The sequence below is a fragment of the Dendropsophus ebraccatus genome, chromosome 13 (assembly GCF_027789765.1).
Source record: "Dendropsophus ebraccatus isolate aDenEbr1 chromosome 13, aDenEbr1.pat, whole genome shotgun sequence".
Lineage (NCBI taxonomy): Eukaryota > Metazoa > Chordata > Amphibia > Anura > Hylidae > Dendropsophus > Dendropsophus ebraccatus.
Genome location: NC_091466.1, coordinates 24,503,608 through 24,518,562, shown reverse-complemented (window position 1 = coordinate 24,518,562; position 14,955 = coordinate 24,503,608). Strand labels below are relative to the sequence as shown.

At 42.4% G+C, this 14,955-nt stretch overlaps 1 protein-coding gene across 5 annotated transcripts in view; it reads right to left on the bottom strand.

The window, feature by feature from the left end:
* CADM3 (cell adhesion molecule 3) overlaps window positions 1-14,955 on the bottom strand; it is a 304,853-nt gene that overhangs the window by 18,632 nt on the left and 271,266 nt on the right. For all 5 annotated transcript variants that reach the window (XM_069949914.1, XM_069949912.1, XM_069949915.1 and 2 more), the window contains exon 7: window positions 7,632-7,722. In XM_069949914.1, coding sequence (XP_069806015.1) covers window positions 7,632-7,722 — 91 coding nt within the window. The remainder of the gene's footprint in view (window positions 1-7,631; window positions 7,723-14,955) is intronic.

Genomic DNA, 14,955 nt, shown 5'->3' with positions numbered 1-14,955 from the left:
CATTTTGGTGAGTGCTAAAAGAAATGAAGGCATATTATGAGCATAGTGAACGGTAGTGGCCCCTATGGCATCCATACTGGCCTCTAAATGTTTCATATAATTGGATATCAGCGTTTCGCATCACGGTTAAGGAATTTCGGCCTAAATGTAGGCACATACTGTAAGTCTTTGTATATGGTTTATTTATTTCAGGGTGGTCCGTCCACTGCCTTTATGGCTCGCTTTAATCTCAGGTAGCAGGGGGCTTTTACCTGTCAAATCTCCCAGTAATCCAGTTTTCCATGTTCCTATTCTAAAATACTAAACAACAGACTGAAGCTATGGTGACCTTCACCCGTTAGACGTTCCTCTGGGGTGTTTTGTGACATCTTAAATGAGTTTTCCTTTCAACCATGGGGTCATTTAGCAGGGTGACCTCTGAGAACATTCACCATTGTGCCAAGTCTTTTTCTTTTGGAGATAATGGATTTCACCGAGGGTTGCAGAGTCCCAGAACCTCATCACATTTCTTCTAGACCAGAAAGAAATAATTCAGAACCTACCAATGTGTCTAAATTAAAGATGTTCTTTCAAGAACGGGCCAAAATTCTTCACCCATGAGGCAGAAGACTGATACCGGTTAAGAGGGCAGCCGTTACCTTTTCACATGGGTTATATGGATAACTTTGTCTATATGTCTCTTTATATTTTGTATAAAGATTACTCATCATTCGGTGGGAACATTTCCAATGCTAGGAGGCATCTGGACTTTTTGAGAGTAGCGTAAATCAATATTTTGCAACGTGAAATAAACTGTGCTGTGATGCAGTGCCTTTCTTTATAGCGTTAAAACGTTAGAGTCAGATGTTTACCTGGCTACGGGCAATAGAGATACAAAAGAATAGACATTGGTAGCACTAAAATGGGAATGGAGATACAAATCTAAGCCGTAATGTAGCCGAACAGAAGTGTAGCAGGTCTTTAATGATGACATATGCCTTGATAAGGTATTATAATAGACAGATATTACTCACGGTTCAGGCATTACGTGACCCGTCTTGAGCAGGAGGCTTTGATTCAGGATTTCCCACTGATTTAATTAACCTGCACTCATTTAATTACCAGGAGTGGTGTAAGCCGAGCGCTTACTATCAGCTAATTAATGGAACCCAGGTGAATTACCGAACAAAAACAGGGACTGCTCACATCTCACAATAGACTCCAATGGGGTACGGATGAAAAGTAATTGTAGAAGCATGTTGGCAGAGCGGCAATTATGTAAAACGTCATACCACTACATCGGCTATGAACATTAGTAACATAGTAGAGAAGGGTAAAAATAAGACACAGGTCCAGTGAGTATAACCTGGTTACCAAAATTACACACCACACTGGCTAACAGAGCTTGAAGGTGGCCATACACCTTTAGTAACTGTAGTAAGAATGATCGTTTGGCTAAGTCGAACATTCCTGTGTTCTCTATGGAGAGGGGTAAAGCGCAGCCATATGGCTCTGGGATGACTTATCTCTCTGAGAACTAAGAGGTCTGGCAGCGAAATTCCATCATGTCCAACCCCAATCTCTATTGACATCATCTGTTTGTGGAGTCTCAGGAAACCACCATATACTATATACTGACTGCCGTCATAAATGTATAGGGGGCTTAAAGGAGAAGCACATTGAAACAAAAAAATGGCAGGAAGGTAGGGGGTTGCAGAAACATAATAAATAAAGTATACTTACCTATCCTTGCGGCCCGTAGCACAGCTCCTGGGTCTCACTGACAGCCACCACCCTCCTGCTGCTCTTTCAGCTGCAATGTCACCTACGTGTCTGATGGATTGCCTGCTTAGCCAATCAGTGACTGGGGTGGGACACCGCTCCAGTCACTGGCTGAATGGGCAATCCATAAGCCGGGCCATGACCTTAAAGCTGGAGGAGTAAGATGCTGGTTGAAAATACCAGCCAGCGACGGTCAGGGAAACCCAAGAGTGGCGCTACAGGGGCACATGGATAGGTAAGTATACTTTGTTTATTATGTTCTAGAACTCCCCTTCCTTCCTGTCATTTTTTAGTTTCACAGGACTTCCCTTTTAATGCACTGCAAAACAGGATGGTCTGGGCTGCTAGGGACAAGTTTGTAGGCCGCATCTAGCCAGATGACCAGAGGCAGTCAGAGATAGAGTAGTCAAACAAGACAGAGTCAAAACCTGGAGGACACAGATAAAGTCAAATCAGGAAACAAGGGGGAAAACCGACAGATCAATCCGGAGTCAAAACATGAAGGGTATGCTGCTGATTTGCTTAGAAGCCCAGACAGACTTTGGCCGGTGGTCAAATCATGATCTCACTCATCTTTGTCTTACAGACTCGAGAGATGGCTGATGGGTGGAGAAACAAGAGTTGCTGAAGCATGGGCAGGTAGGCTACTTACAAAAGGAAAGTAAAAGAGCTTATAAGGCAGATGCCAACTGTCTCACACTAGACATGGGCGGGTCTTTGACAACAAACTGTATCCCCAGCCTCAGAACACAGATATAATCATCATAGTATAGTGTCAATTGGGCTTGGACCATATGGTGGCCTTGGTTACACAACATGAAGACCACAAATTTGCATTGCAACTTGATTCCTACTTGTCTGCAATCTATCTATCTATCTATCTATCTATCTATCTATCTATCTATCTATCTATCTATCTCCTATCTATCTATCTATCTATCTATCTATCTCCTATCTATCTATCTCCTATCTATCTATCTATCTATCTATCTCCTATCTATCTATCTATCTATCTATCTATCTAGAAATCCAAAAAACTGCAGCACACAGGACTTAGTAAAAAATTAAATCTGTATTGGTGATTATTCCATACAAAGCACACGGTAAAATAAAAAGCGACGTTTCAACGTCTCAATGACGTCTTTTTCAAAGTCACTGGCTTGAAAAAGACGTCATTGAGACGTCGAAACGTCGCTTTTTATTTTACCGTGTGCTTTGTATGGAATAATCACCAATACAGATTGAATTTTTCACTAAGTCCTGTGTGCTGCAGTTACTTTTTTGGATTTCTACATAGACACCTGTGGATCGGGGTGTGAACCACGGCACCGGGCAAAGCTCTTTCATTGAGTGCTGCGGAATTTGTGTTTTGTATCTATCTATCTATCTATCTATATATTTTTGTACCCAAATAGCAAAAATATGGTCCTAGAGAGTGAAATTTAAAGGACCTCTGGGTCCAAATTCCTCTGGTGCTGAAGCAACTTTGGGTTGAACTAAAGGTCTTGGGGGGAGGATGCATGTTTAGCTCTATGTTTGAGTAATGGTCTGTAATGAAGAATAGGAAGGTGGACAATACTCATTTACAGTATGTAGCTTCCCCTTCTTGGTTTACAGTTCTAGATAATTCTCTAAGTCTATGCCCACCAATTATGCCATACTCTATGCCACATGCATGAAGTGGTGGCTTCCGTGATAGTTGCTGGGTAAGATGAGGGTTATGACTTGCTTCTTATGTAAGCTAAGTCAGGTGTGGGAGGTGTGGGATAAAAGAGAATGGAAGGTGGTACCGAGGTGAAGTGTGGGAGAAGTGAGACATCAACTGAGGTGGGACTAGTAGCAAGAACACAGTGAATATGTATGAGAGAGACTAGCGCTCAATGTAGCTGAGTGTTTATACACATTATACAAATCACTTTATTTTTAATTACGCTTTGTAGAGTACAGTATAAGGCTATGTTCTTACTATGTACAAACAATGGCTGTTCTTTAGTGAATGGCTTTTGTTTAACATTAAAGCATGGCCATTGTTATAAAACAATGGACGGAATTAATGATCATGATCATTATTTCCAGCCATTGCTTTACAACAGCGGCCATTGTTTGTGCTAATTGGTACATAATGGGAACATAGCCATAGTGTACCTGTCAGGGAGACATGGCAAAGATAAAAGTCCACCATCATTCGTAGAGTGCATAGTTTCACGATTTTGTTTACATAGTTTTACGATTTTGTATAAAATCTTGAAGCTATTCACTTTATAGATGCTGTTGGACTCTTCTCTTTGCCAAGTACAGATGCCCACATCTGGGATTGGAGGCCTTATCTACGTGCATCCAGACTACAGGTTGGCCAGACTCCACAGTGTTCCAACTCCTCACGTGTCACAGAGCTTGGAAAGAGCTGCCCTGAGCATGACTCCCGTTGGTTCTTACAAGTGGTTTGAACACCCAGACCCGACCAATCAAAACTTTTGACATGTCTCTCTGACAAAAAAGTTGAAAAATCATGCAGCATGCTTGATAAAAACCTGTGGGGTCGAAACGTCACATTCCTGTATCAGATCATGTGAAATAAACCTTATTTGATTAAACCATGCATGATGCAGGATTATTCTACTTTACGTTAAGTGCTCATATCTGGGATTGTGGGCCCTCCAGCATGCATCTATCCACTATGATGGCCATATTGTTCTTTTGCACTTCCTTTTTGGTATGTCTCTTTGACATGTGAAAAGATTTTTTGGTGACAGTGCCTCTTTAGGTATGCGCATAATGTGTAAAACAACACTGGTTCTTCTACTTGAATATAGGTCACTGTACAGACAAACCCTATGGTAACAGATAGTGTTATCGACCATGTGATCACAATGATGTAATACTAAGTATGTGCTTAGTATGCTCAATGCTGCAGACAATTTCAGTTTTTTTCTTCTTTCATCTTCTTCGTTATGCTTGTTTTTTTTGTGGGACTAATTGTACTTGATGTCTTTCCATTAAAGGAGAAGTCTGGTCATTTGAAAAAATTGACAGCTGGCAACGGGGGAACATAACAAACAACTGTTACTTACCTCTTCTTGTGCCCATGAAGCAGCGAGTCACAGGCCCCGTCGGAATGCATTTCCTCTTGAGTTTGCTATGTTGTCATGACTTGGGGGAAAATGCAAGACCTGGCTCATGGATTTCCCATCAGCCAATCAGTGACTGCAGTGGTGTCCCGCTCCAGTCACTGATTGGCTGAGCAGGCAGTCCATAAACTGGTTCATGATGTTACTGCCAAAGAAGATCGCAGAGTGGCCGGACTTCTCCTTAATCATATAATGTATTGTGGAACCAATGTATTGTGGCATGCTTGGGTGAAGAAGAAGACTGCAGCAAGAAGCTGCCATCTAAAAGGGTAAAGAGAGAGTGTTCAGCATCACAGTGAGTTCAGGAGGGAGGCCAGGGAAGGAGAAGATGGGTCCACCACTATGCTGACACAGGATCCATATGACTAGATGACTTGACATATTGCCACATTGCCACTTTCCACTGCAAGTCAGCCACAGAGATAAAACGAGTGACTGTGTCCTTGTTAAAGCTAGACACAAGAGGGGGCCCACTCTAGCTTAGGGGCCACCGGGTGATACACTTGCTCCCTTATGGGACAGTTTGAGCTTAAATTTCTGTATGTGTTGGACTCTGGACTTTATAATATTACTTTAAAGACAAGTTTGCCTGCCTGTGGTAGTGCTGGTGACATTTCTTCTTATTTCTGGGTTGTGTGGTCAGTAAAGGTCATCTCAGTAATAACATCAGCTTGTTCCTGTTAGTACAGCTGACCAATAATTTTAGACAATGGAAAATAAAAAGAGAAAAATACAAAATTGCTCTTTTCTGGGGAAAGAAAATCCACAGTATGAGTCCCTATAGTGAACACATGATGAAATATACCTTAATAATATAGCAAAATAGGTCAATTTCTTGCCATGACCAAAGGTCTCAGGCTCTGCCGTCACTGGCTCTTATCTGTAATGATGGGTCTCGGGCTAATCCATAAACCAGTGATTCCCTTTCCTTCACCACCTCTCAGCCTACAAGACCATTGTAAAGCTTAGACAAGGAAGAGCAAGGATTAATTGCATTGACCTTTATACTAGTATTTCTCCCATGCCTGCAGCTCACCCATTGGTCATCATTATTCAACCCCCCGTGGCTGTATGCAAATTATGACATATCCTCTATAGTCGACTGCAGTGCCCAATGGATATAGCCAAAGGCATCCAATGGCTGTGTTATTTTCTACGTGACGAACATCACCAGCAGTAACTGCTGGCCAATACCATTGGTGGCATGCTTCAAGTGAATCGAACACTCTGGGCTCCAAGTTTACTTAACCAAGAATATATAAAACAGAACAGGGGCGCCTCTTGGTGTGGTAATGTCTTACAAACAGTCCCCAGGAAAGATGCACTCATCTGAGAGAGTAGTGCAATGTGATAGGCACAACACTATTGAAGGCACAGTGTGGCTGACACAGAGAGAGGTTGAGAATCATGCAGAAGAACGATCCCCACTCTTCGGATCAGCGCAGGTGTACATGTAGGCAATCTAGGACAGGATTGATATGTCACAAGTATGGTAGATTCCAATCTACATGTTTATTTGCAATGTGTTTCGGTCTGTGAGGTCTGAACGTTGCAAATATACAGATTGGAGTGACCATACGTGTGACATATTGATCACTCCAAATAAAACACTTGAGATCCTGTCCTGGATTGCCTACCTGTACACCTGAGTTGATCCCGCAACACTAATAGTGGATTACACTGTGCTAATATAGTTCACTGATGTTACATCCACAAGGATAGTAAGCATTGACCATTTGCGCCATTAAGTCCACCTTTAGTGTTGCAGCTACCACCACGAACCATACACCTCTCTCATATAGTTTTATTTATTTTTTATTTTAGCCAACTGATCTATTTACCAAGGAGGTATTTTTGCTTGTCCTGCCTTTGATACCATAAGAAATGGATTCAGGGCCATCATCACTCATTATTAAAGATGAGCGGAACTTTCGGACTTTCGGTCCGAAAGTCGCTCACTCCAGTGCGATGCCTGCGACCCCGGGTGCATAGTTGCGCTCCCGGGAATCTGCGGCCGGGATCTTCCAGGGAATTCAAGAAGAATGTATCTTGAATTCCCTGGAAGATCCTGCCCGCTCCTGCCCGGTTCGCTCATCCCTAGTCATTATCTAGCTCCAGCTTAGTCCGAGCTCTTGAATAGACTTGAAGTCTACTTAAAGGGAATCCGTCACCATGAACATGCTGCCTAATCTATCAGCATCATGTTATAAAGCATAAAGAGCTGAGCGGTTTGATATATATCTTGATGGGAAAAGAGTCAGCATAACTTGTCATTTATTGATTGAAATCGCTGATGTTTCCATGCTAAAGAGTCCAGTCCATTGAATGACACCGCCTACTGGACTCTAACATAAATGATCAGGGTTTTCAATCAACATGTTACAAGTTATACGAAATCTTTTCCCACAAAGATATATATCAATCTGCTCAGTTCTTTCTGCTCTATGACATGATGCTTAGGGTTAGATAGCATTGTCTTGGTGACGGGTTCCGTTTAAAACCTTAAGAATGAGTAAGGATTAGGACTGGCACCATGAATAACTATGGCTTCTATCACAATTATGGGATACATAGTACATACTGAAAAAGGGGTATGCAACAAATCTGCCCTCCATATGTCACATAATCTGTACCAGCTTATTGGGCCCTAGTAGATCACATAACTAAACTAAAAGTAGAGTAGATTTCATACAAAAAAAATTGGCTAATAAGTGATTTATGTGGCGGCACATCCATACTCACTCAGGGTTTCCATAGGCATCACATTGCAGCTGCAGCCTGTCCCCCTCCCTTGGCAGGTTGGGCCGAGACTCAATCTTGGCTGTGGGATGATCTGCAAGAAAGATGACGATATGGTTACTCATTGATCACAGATTATAACACCTTGCAGCAAGTACACGGATAATCAATGGTAGCTGTAGGTATTTTCCTAGAATCAGAAAGGAAAACTATACAAACGCAGATGTGCGCAGTAGATGACATGTGCGCCTGTGTCTATGTAAACTTGAGGAAGCTGAGCAGCAAAGTATTACGAGAAGGACATACTGTATTGTTGGTAAATGTTGCATTCATGAGCTTGCCAAATGACATCACCGGTCACTGTGTGATTTCACTTTCTTAAAGAATCTCAAAAACCTGAAAATGACCCCATTTGTAGCAAGTAAACTGACTAGTGAGGAATAAGATCCTAACAGGACTCGTAGGACCCTATAACACTGAGCGATAATCGCCTGAAACAACCCGATTTGGTCGATTATTGCTCCGTGTAATAGAGACAATGATCAGTCAATAAAACGATCATTGGCTAATCGTTTCTTTAGACCCAAAACTAAAACCATCGGTTGCCAACCGCACATCGCTACATGTAATGGCAATGTAATAGTGATGCACAGCTGACGGTACGGCTGTTTTCCTGCACTCTGCCTTCTCCCCGTCCTGTATTCCATTAGCATTAGGCATTGTATTAGTATTTTCTTAGTTTTAGGCATTGTATTAGACATGTTCATTAAAAAAAACTCTAAGGCCCTAATAGAGATGAGCGAGTAGTAAAATGCTCAAAAGCTTGAAATTCGATTCAAATATCAAATCCCATTGAAGTCAATGGCAGATAAATGCTCGTTTTTGGAAACCTAAATTCAACCACTTGGAGGTCATCAAGTCAACAATGACACGTCAGAAAATGATGCAAACACCTCTGGAATGCAACTGGGGCAGCAGGGGAATCATGCCTGGATGCATTTAACACGCCCAAGTCGCAGTATTACGCCACTATCACAACCTCTTAACAAAACACTCCAAACACAATATAACCTTTATTTAAAGTGGAATAAATACCACGAAACCTTCTTTCCTCTACCTTAGCATGGAAAGAAAATAAAATTGTAAGGGAAAAAAAAAATCCTGCACTCCTTTAACCTCTTAAGGACATATGACGTACCGGTACGTCATATGTCCTCATTAGCACTTCAAAGCGGGGCCGCGCATTGAAGCGCCGCGGTCCCAGGTGCCGCGTGTAGCCCGGGACCGCCGCTATTAGCGGGCACGGTCTGATCGCCGTGCCCGCTAATTAGCTAATCGGAGGCAGCTGTCAAAGTTGACAGCTGCCTCCGATTACCGGAGGCAACCTTCCCTGGTGTCTAGTGGGGGAGATCGCTCCTCCGGGACGTCGTCCCGGAGGAGCGATCTCCGTTACTGATGCCGGCCGGGGACTCGTCCAAGATGGCGCCGGAAGCAGCAGCAGCCGGAAGTAAACGAGTGCCTATCTCATTGAGTGCCTATCTCATATCTATGCTGCAGAGATCTCAATGAGAGATCAAAGTATATATACTAGAAGTCCCCCAGGGGGGCTTCTAGTATATGTGTAAAAAAAAAAAAAGTGTTGTTTATAGTAAAAAGCCCCCTCCCCTAATAAAAGTCCGAATCACTCCCCTTTTCCCAGGTTTTAAATAAAAGTAAGTCATGAACGGAAAAAAGCCAGCTTACCCCATCCACCGAGCTTCACAGCACGGGCTCACACTCCAACAGGTGTCCTGAGTAGATGCGGAAAAGAAACGAGTCCAGCTTCCGGCAAGGTGGAATCAGGTGCGTTGTTTATTGTATCTCCGTCACCGTACACACGTGCGGCATGCCCCCAACTGAAGCCTACGCGTTTCGGCTGCTACACCGCAGCCTTAATCATGGCCGGGAGCTGGACTCGTTTCTTTTCCGCTTTAAATAAAAGTAAACAAATAAATAAATAAAACATGTTTGGTATCGCCGCGTTCGTAATCGCCCGAACTATTAATCAATCACATTCCTGATCTCGCACGGTAAACGGCGTCAGCGCAAAAAAATCCCAAAGTGCAAAATTGCGCATTTTTGGTCGCATCAAATCCAGAAAAAATTTAGTAAAAAGCGATCAAAAAGTCGTATATGCGCAATCAAGGTACCGATAGAAAGAACACGTCATGGCGCAAAAAATGACACCTGACACACCCCTATAGACCCAAGAATAAAAGCGTTATAAGCCTGGGAATGGAGCGGTTTTAAGGAACGTATATTTGTTAACAATGGTTTGAATTTTTTATAGGCCATCAGATACAATATAAGTTATACATGTTACATATCGTTTTAATCGTAACGACTTGTGGAACATGCATAACAAGTCATTTTTACCCCAGGGCAAATGGCGTAAAAACACAGTTCCCCCAAATAAAAGAAATGCGTTTTTTTTTTCAATTTCACCACACTTTGAATTTTTTTCTGGTTTCGTAGTGTAACAAATGCAAAAATTCAGCCTGTCATTGCAAAGTACAATTAGTGACGCAAAAAATAAGGGCTCATATGGTTTCTAGGTGGAAAAATGCAAGTGCTATGGCCTTTTAAACACAACAAAAATGGGCCCCGTCCTTAAGGGCTTAAATCACGTTGCCTTTGACAACCACAGATGGCATAGGCAAGGGGGGAAATTAAACAGCACCCACTGCTAACTGTCATTGTGTGTGGGATGTTGTCAGACACGTCCTGTTTAAATTTTCAAACTCTTCTGGCACTTTCATATGCCCTTCATTACATATAAAGGGGTGTTGGTCTCATGGAAACCCTGTAAAAATTAAGTTTGGAGGGCTCTTGAGGAGAGCCCTCCAAAAATTTATTTTGAGGCCCTTGAGGTAAACCCACAATAATAATTGAGTTTGAGGCTTTTTTAAACAATTCCCCCGCAACAAGCAAATAGGTCTACACAGGCGTATTCTGGAGCAATAGTACCTTTCATGTAGAGCAGCGGCTTGTCAATGACACAGCAGGCTTTTATTTTTTTTTAAACAAGTGCAGAGCGCAAATAAATTCCCTGCAACAATTAAAATGTAACTGCAAATAGGTCAACACAGGCATATTTAGGAGAATTATTAGCTGCCTGTCTGTCTGTCTAAGTAGATGATGTGCTTGTAGCTGTCCTATTCACTGTAAGGACGGAGCTATATACTGTGCTGTGTATTAGCCCTAAGAAGGGCTTTTAGGATCTTGTCTGCCTAAAATCAGCCAAAATCCTAACTGTCTCTACTCAAAGATCTCTCCCTCACTACCTTTAAGATGGCATCTGATGACTAGCAGCAGGAGCTGAGTTTTTATAGTTGGAGGTCACATGAGTAAGCTATTGTCTAGAAAATAGTGCCAAGCATGGTGGGAGAAGAATCAAATTTTTACTGCGTTTTTGGTTGGAAACTCGATAGAAAACAAATCTATTGAATAGTGCACTACTTGATCAAACAGCTACTTGATTAAGTACTACTCACTCATCTCTACCTAATAACACCACATGTCCAACCAGTAGGTCTTCAGCTGTTCACAAACTCCTCTCAGACCCCGACAGCCTTAGCCAGGGCAGTATAAGAGTTGTGATATACTACAATCCAGATCATTCATCTAATGCACCGTAATCTTAATCCTAGTAATCCTAGTTCTTATGATTTAGGTAACCAAGCTCAATATATTTATAACATGGTATCATTTCCTTTTGTAAACAGTATTTCATGATAATGTGCCCACCGGGGGGCACTGTTTTATTACTCCCCTAACTGTTTACTAGAACAAAAAGAGAAATCACCAAGTTTGGATATTCCGCCCCTGAACATTTATAACTCGGCTTAGGTAGTGTATAATTTGGGCATATTTTCCCGTTATTGTTGAACCTGCTGTCTGACTCATTTTGCTGCAAAGCAGACTAGCTATAAAGTTTCTGCTAAATCCATTCAATGTTTAGCTCACACCTCTCTCTATTCCTCTGCTAAGTGCCAATGCTTTATGAAGCACAGAGACTAGAGCTGCGGATAACGTAGCAGATCCTTAACACTTTGGAACAAATACATAAATCTAATAATGACAGAGTGGCTTGGGATAAGACACAGAAGACTCACGGCCAAATAAGGCTGATTTTATCATGTGCGCTAGCTAGGAAGTGGCAGGCTCGGGGGAAATGTATGACTGTACCGCAATGCCTCAGGGTATACAGTCAGGAGGACGGATCGGATGTCTGTGATGAGGGGGTGAAGGGGTCTGGTGCAGGAGCCGCAAAACCAGGGAACTCTGTAAGGAGCTGTAATATATAGGGGGAAGGAAGGAGACGTCCTTGAATTCTGGGTAAGTATATAATACAGCAACCAAAGTATGTGAACAAATCTCTAAGGTAGCTGTGACATGATTTGTTGCGCTCGCCTGTGCCATAATAACATCTGTACCAGTGTTGTGTCGCTGTCCTTGGTAGTACACACTATGCACTGCTATGATGTATAGTAACAGGGCCGGCCTTGGGGATATTGTGTTATTGTGCTTGCTGAAGGAGATGCCACGGACGGCATGGCATCTAAGCAATAGATAACAGTGTTATTTAGATGTTGTATGGAACTGGTATTGGGTCATTGGGCATTTACTTGAAGGGGTTTAGTTCACAGTTAAAAGTTATTCCCTATCGATAGGGTGATTGGTGGGGATACAATTGCTGGGACCCCCACTCATTACAAGAACTGAGGTGAAATGAATGCTGGAATGAAGCAAGCATGTGTGCCGATAGGGATAACTTTTGATTGTCTTTAATGTAAGTATGATAAAATTTTCACTATACGGTATAGTTATTTAGGCACTGTATGACAGAACATAACATGAATGCCAATGGGTAGATGATGGGGTACCACCCAATATAAGGCCCTGCACAGCTTTCTGATATTCAATGCACTCTATGGTACTACAGTATATAATGCCATTGTACAGTGCCACTTTATGCATGATTCCTTGTCTCTTTTGATATCTCTGACATTGTTTCCTTGTGTTTGTCTCCTGGACAGACAATTTCAGTCACAGAAGGTGGTTCATATAAAGCAGATGTTTTAGGCCCACTTTAACAGTCATTGTGGGTACAAATGCCTATAGACCAAATACTGCATGTAAACTGAGCCTTAAAGGGGGTTATCCAGCATTAGACAACATTTAATATTTTGCTGCTATGTAGAAAACAATAAAAAGCCTATACTTACCTCTCTGTGCTCCACCGGTGTCCTCTTCTAGTGTTGCCGGTGTCCCTTGCTGACCTCTTGTCTCGGGAGTGACAGTCCGCTCAGCCAATCGCTGGCTGCGGGGCTATCCCGTCTCAGTAAGTGATTGGCTGAGTGGGCTGTTACTCCCAAGACGAGTTTGTTTTGGTAGTGGAGGAGCTGAAGTCAGCGAGGGACACTGGTGACACTGCAAGAGGACACCAGGGAGCGTGGACAGGTAAGCATAGGCACTTATTTGCTTTTTACAGCAGCAATATATTAGAAATTGCCAAATGGCAGATAACCCCTTTAAACTAATAAGGTCCTCCATGACCCATTCCTTTGCAGGACCACCAAGGTAAGGGCTTGTGCTCTCCATAGCACAGATACCAGATAACATATCAAAGTAGGTTGCTGACATGTCTGTGCATGGATAGGCACCGTCACTGTTAAATTCTATAGTCTTAACTATATTCAGGACCTTATCCGAGCATATATAAAGAGTGTAGATTGCAAGTCCAATTCAAAACTTGTATACCCAAGGAAAATGACTATGACTACATTTAGGCCAGGATTTTCTTTTTTTCATTCTGTTTATTCACATGCGTTAGCAGGATGTGAATGCATTGCGGCTCGAAAGGCTCAGGTTGGAGCCGCAACGCCTTCACAGCGTTCCAAGAAAATCCTGAGCGCCAAGTTTTTTTTTTTTTTTTTTTTTTTTTTAAATCTTTATTTAAATATTTTAGCCTTACTTACATTTCAAGGCAAAAAAAACGCCATATCACAATATATTACAACAAAATTACCTCTCCCTTCCCCCCTCCCCCCCCAAAAATAAATAAATAAATAATAAATAAATAAAATAAATATATAAAAGAGGCAAAATCCAAACCACAAATATTTACACTTTGAATATCTTCCATTTTTCTTTCTGGACATTATCCTCTCAGATTTTCTTTCTGCCATTGATTCCCATTACAAAGACATTGAGTTGATCTTTTATTGGTCTATTCCTATACTAAATTACCATAACACTGTACAACCTACCAGAGACTATTTCGGAGCCCCCCCCCACACACACACACACACTCCCCTAAGTATCTCCTACTAGTTATTTACCCATGATGTAACCTAGACAGCCCCAGAAAAGTAGAAAAAAAAAACACAGAAGAGAAGAACCTTCCTCTAATGAGAGAATCCTATCTCCATAAGTTGGGCCGGAGGACGGAAGGACACAGACCCATAGGGTCGTAAGGTCAAGTCAGGTCACCATTCTAACGCCAGGTACTCTTAGTCACTTGAAATACTCATTATTGCAACTATTAAACTAAAAAACAGCAAGTACATATACGCATATATATAGGGGATCTTCACTCCGAGGCAGACGTGCATGTATAATGAACCACTAAACCCTGTTGTTACTCCCCCCCGAGCACCAAGTTATTTAGAGTCTTTGCTCTACAAGCACTAGGTATAGATATAGGCTGGGTTCACACATCGTATGACACCGGCCATTCTGTGACCCAGCCGAGTGACAGAACGGCCGGTGTCAGTGAAGATCATCCTGGATGATCTTCATTTCTGTTCAATTGGGATGCAGGCGCATTTGTGTGTGCCCGCAACCCAATTCACCACAGCACATAATGGGAAGTGCGGCAGGAGCCGCATGCTCCATTGAGTGACCTGTCAGGCTTGTGCGGCCGCTAGGGATATACTGTGGGGGAAAGTTATCAAACCAGAAAGTTGCATTTTTTGGTGTAAAATGGCCAGATGCGAATTAATTTATTCGCAAATGGCCGTTTTGCGATTAAAATATTAGCATCTGGCCATTTTACACCACCTTCACCAGTGAGGCGGGGAGGGGGTGTGGAGGGGGCAAAACGCGGGGGCGCGGACTCTGGGTCCGCTTCATTTATCATTTTTCGCAACGAAAAATGGTAAGGAAACCTACGCCACACACTGGTGCGCACAGGATTTATGCAGATGCAATGCACCTCTACATTAATCTCCGTAGTGTTGGAGCTGCGGGGACATTATTGCATCCGGGGCAAAAAAACCCGGAC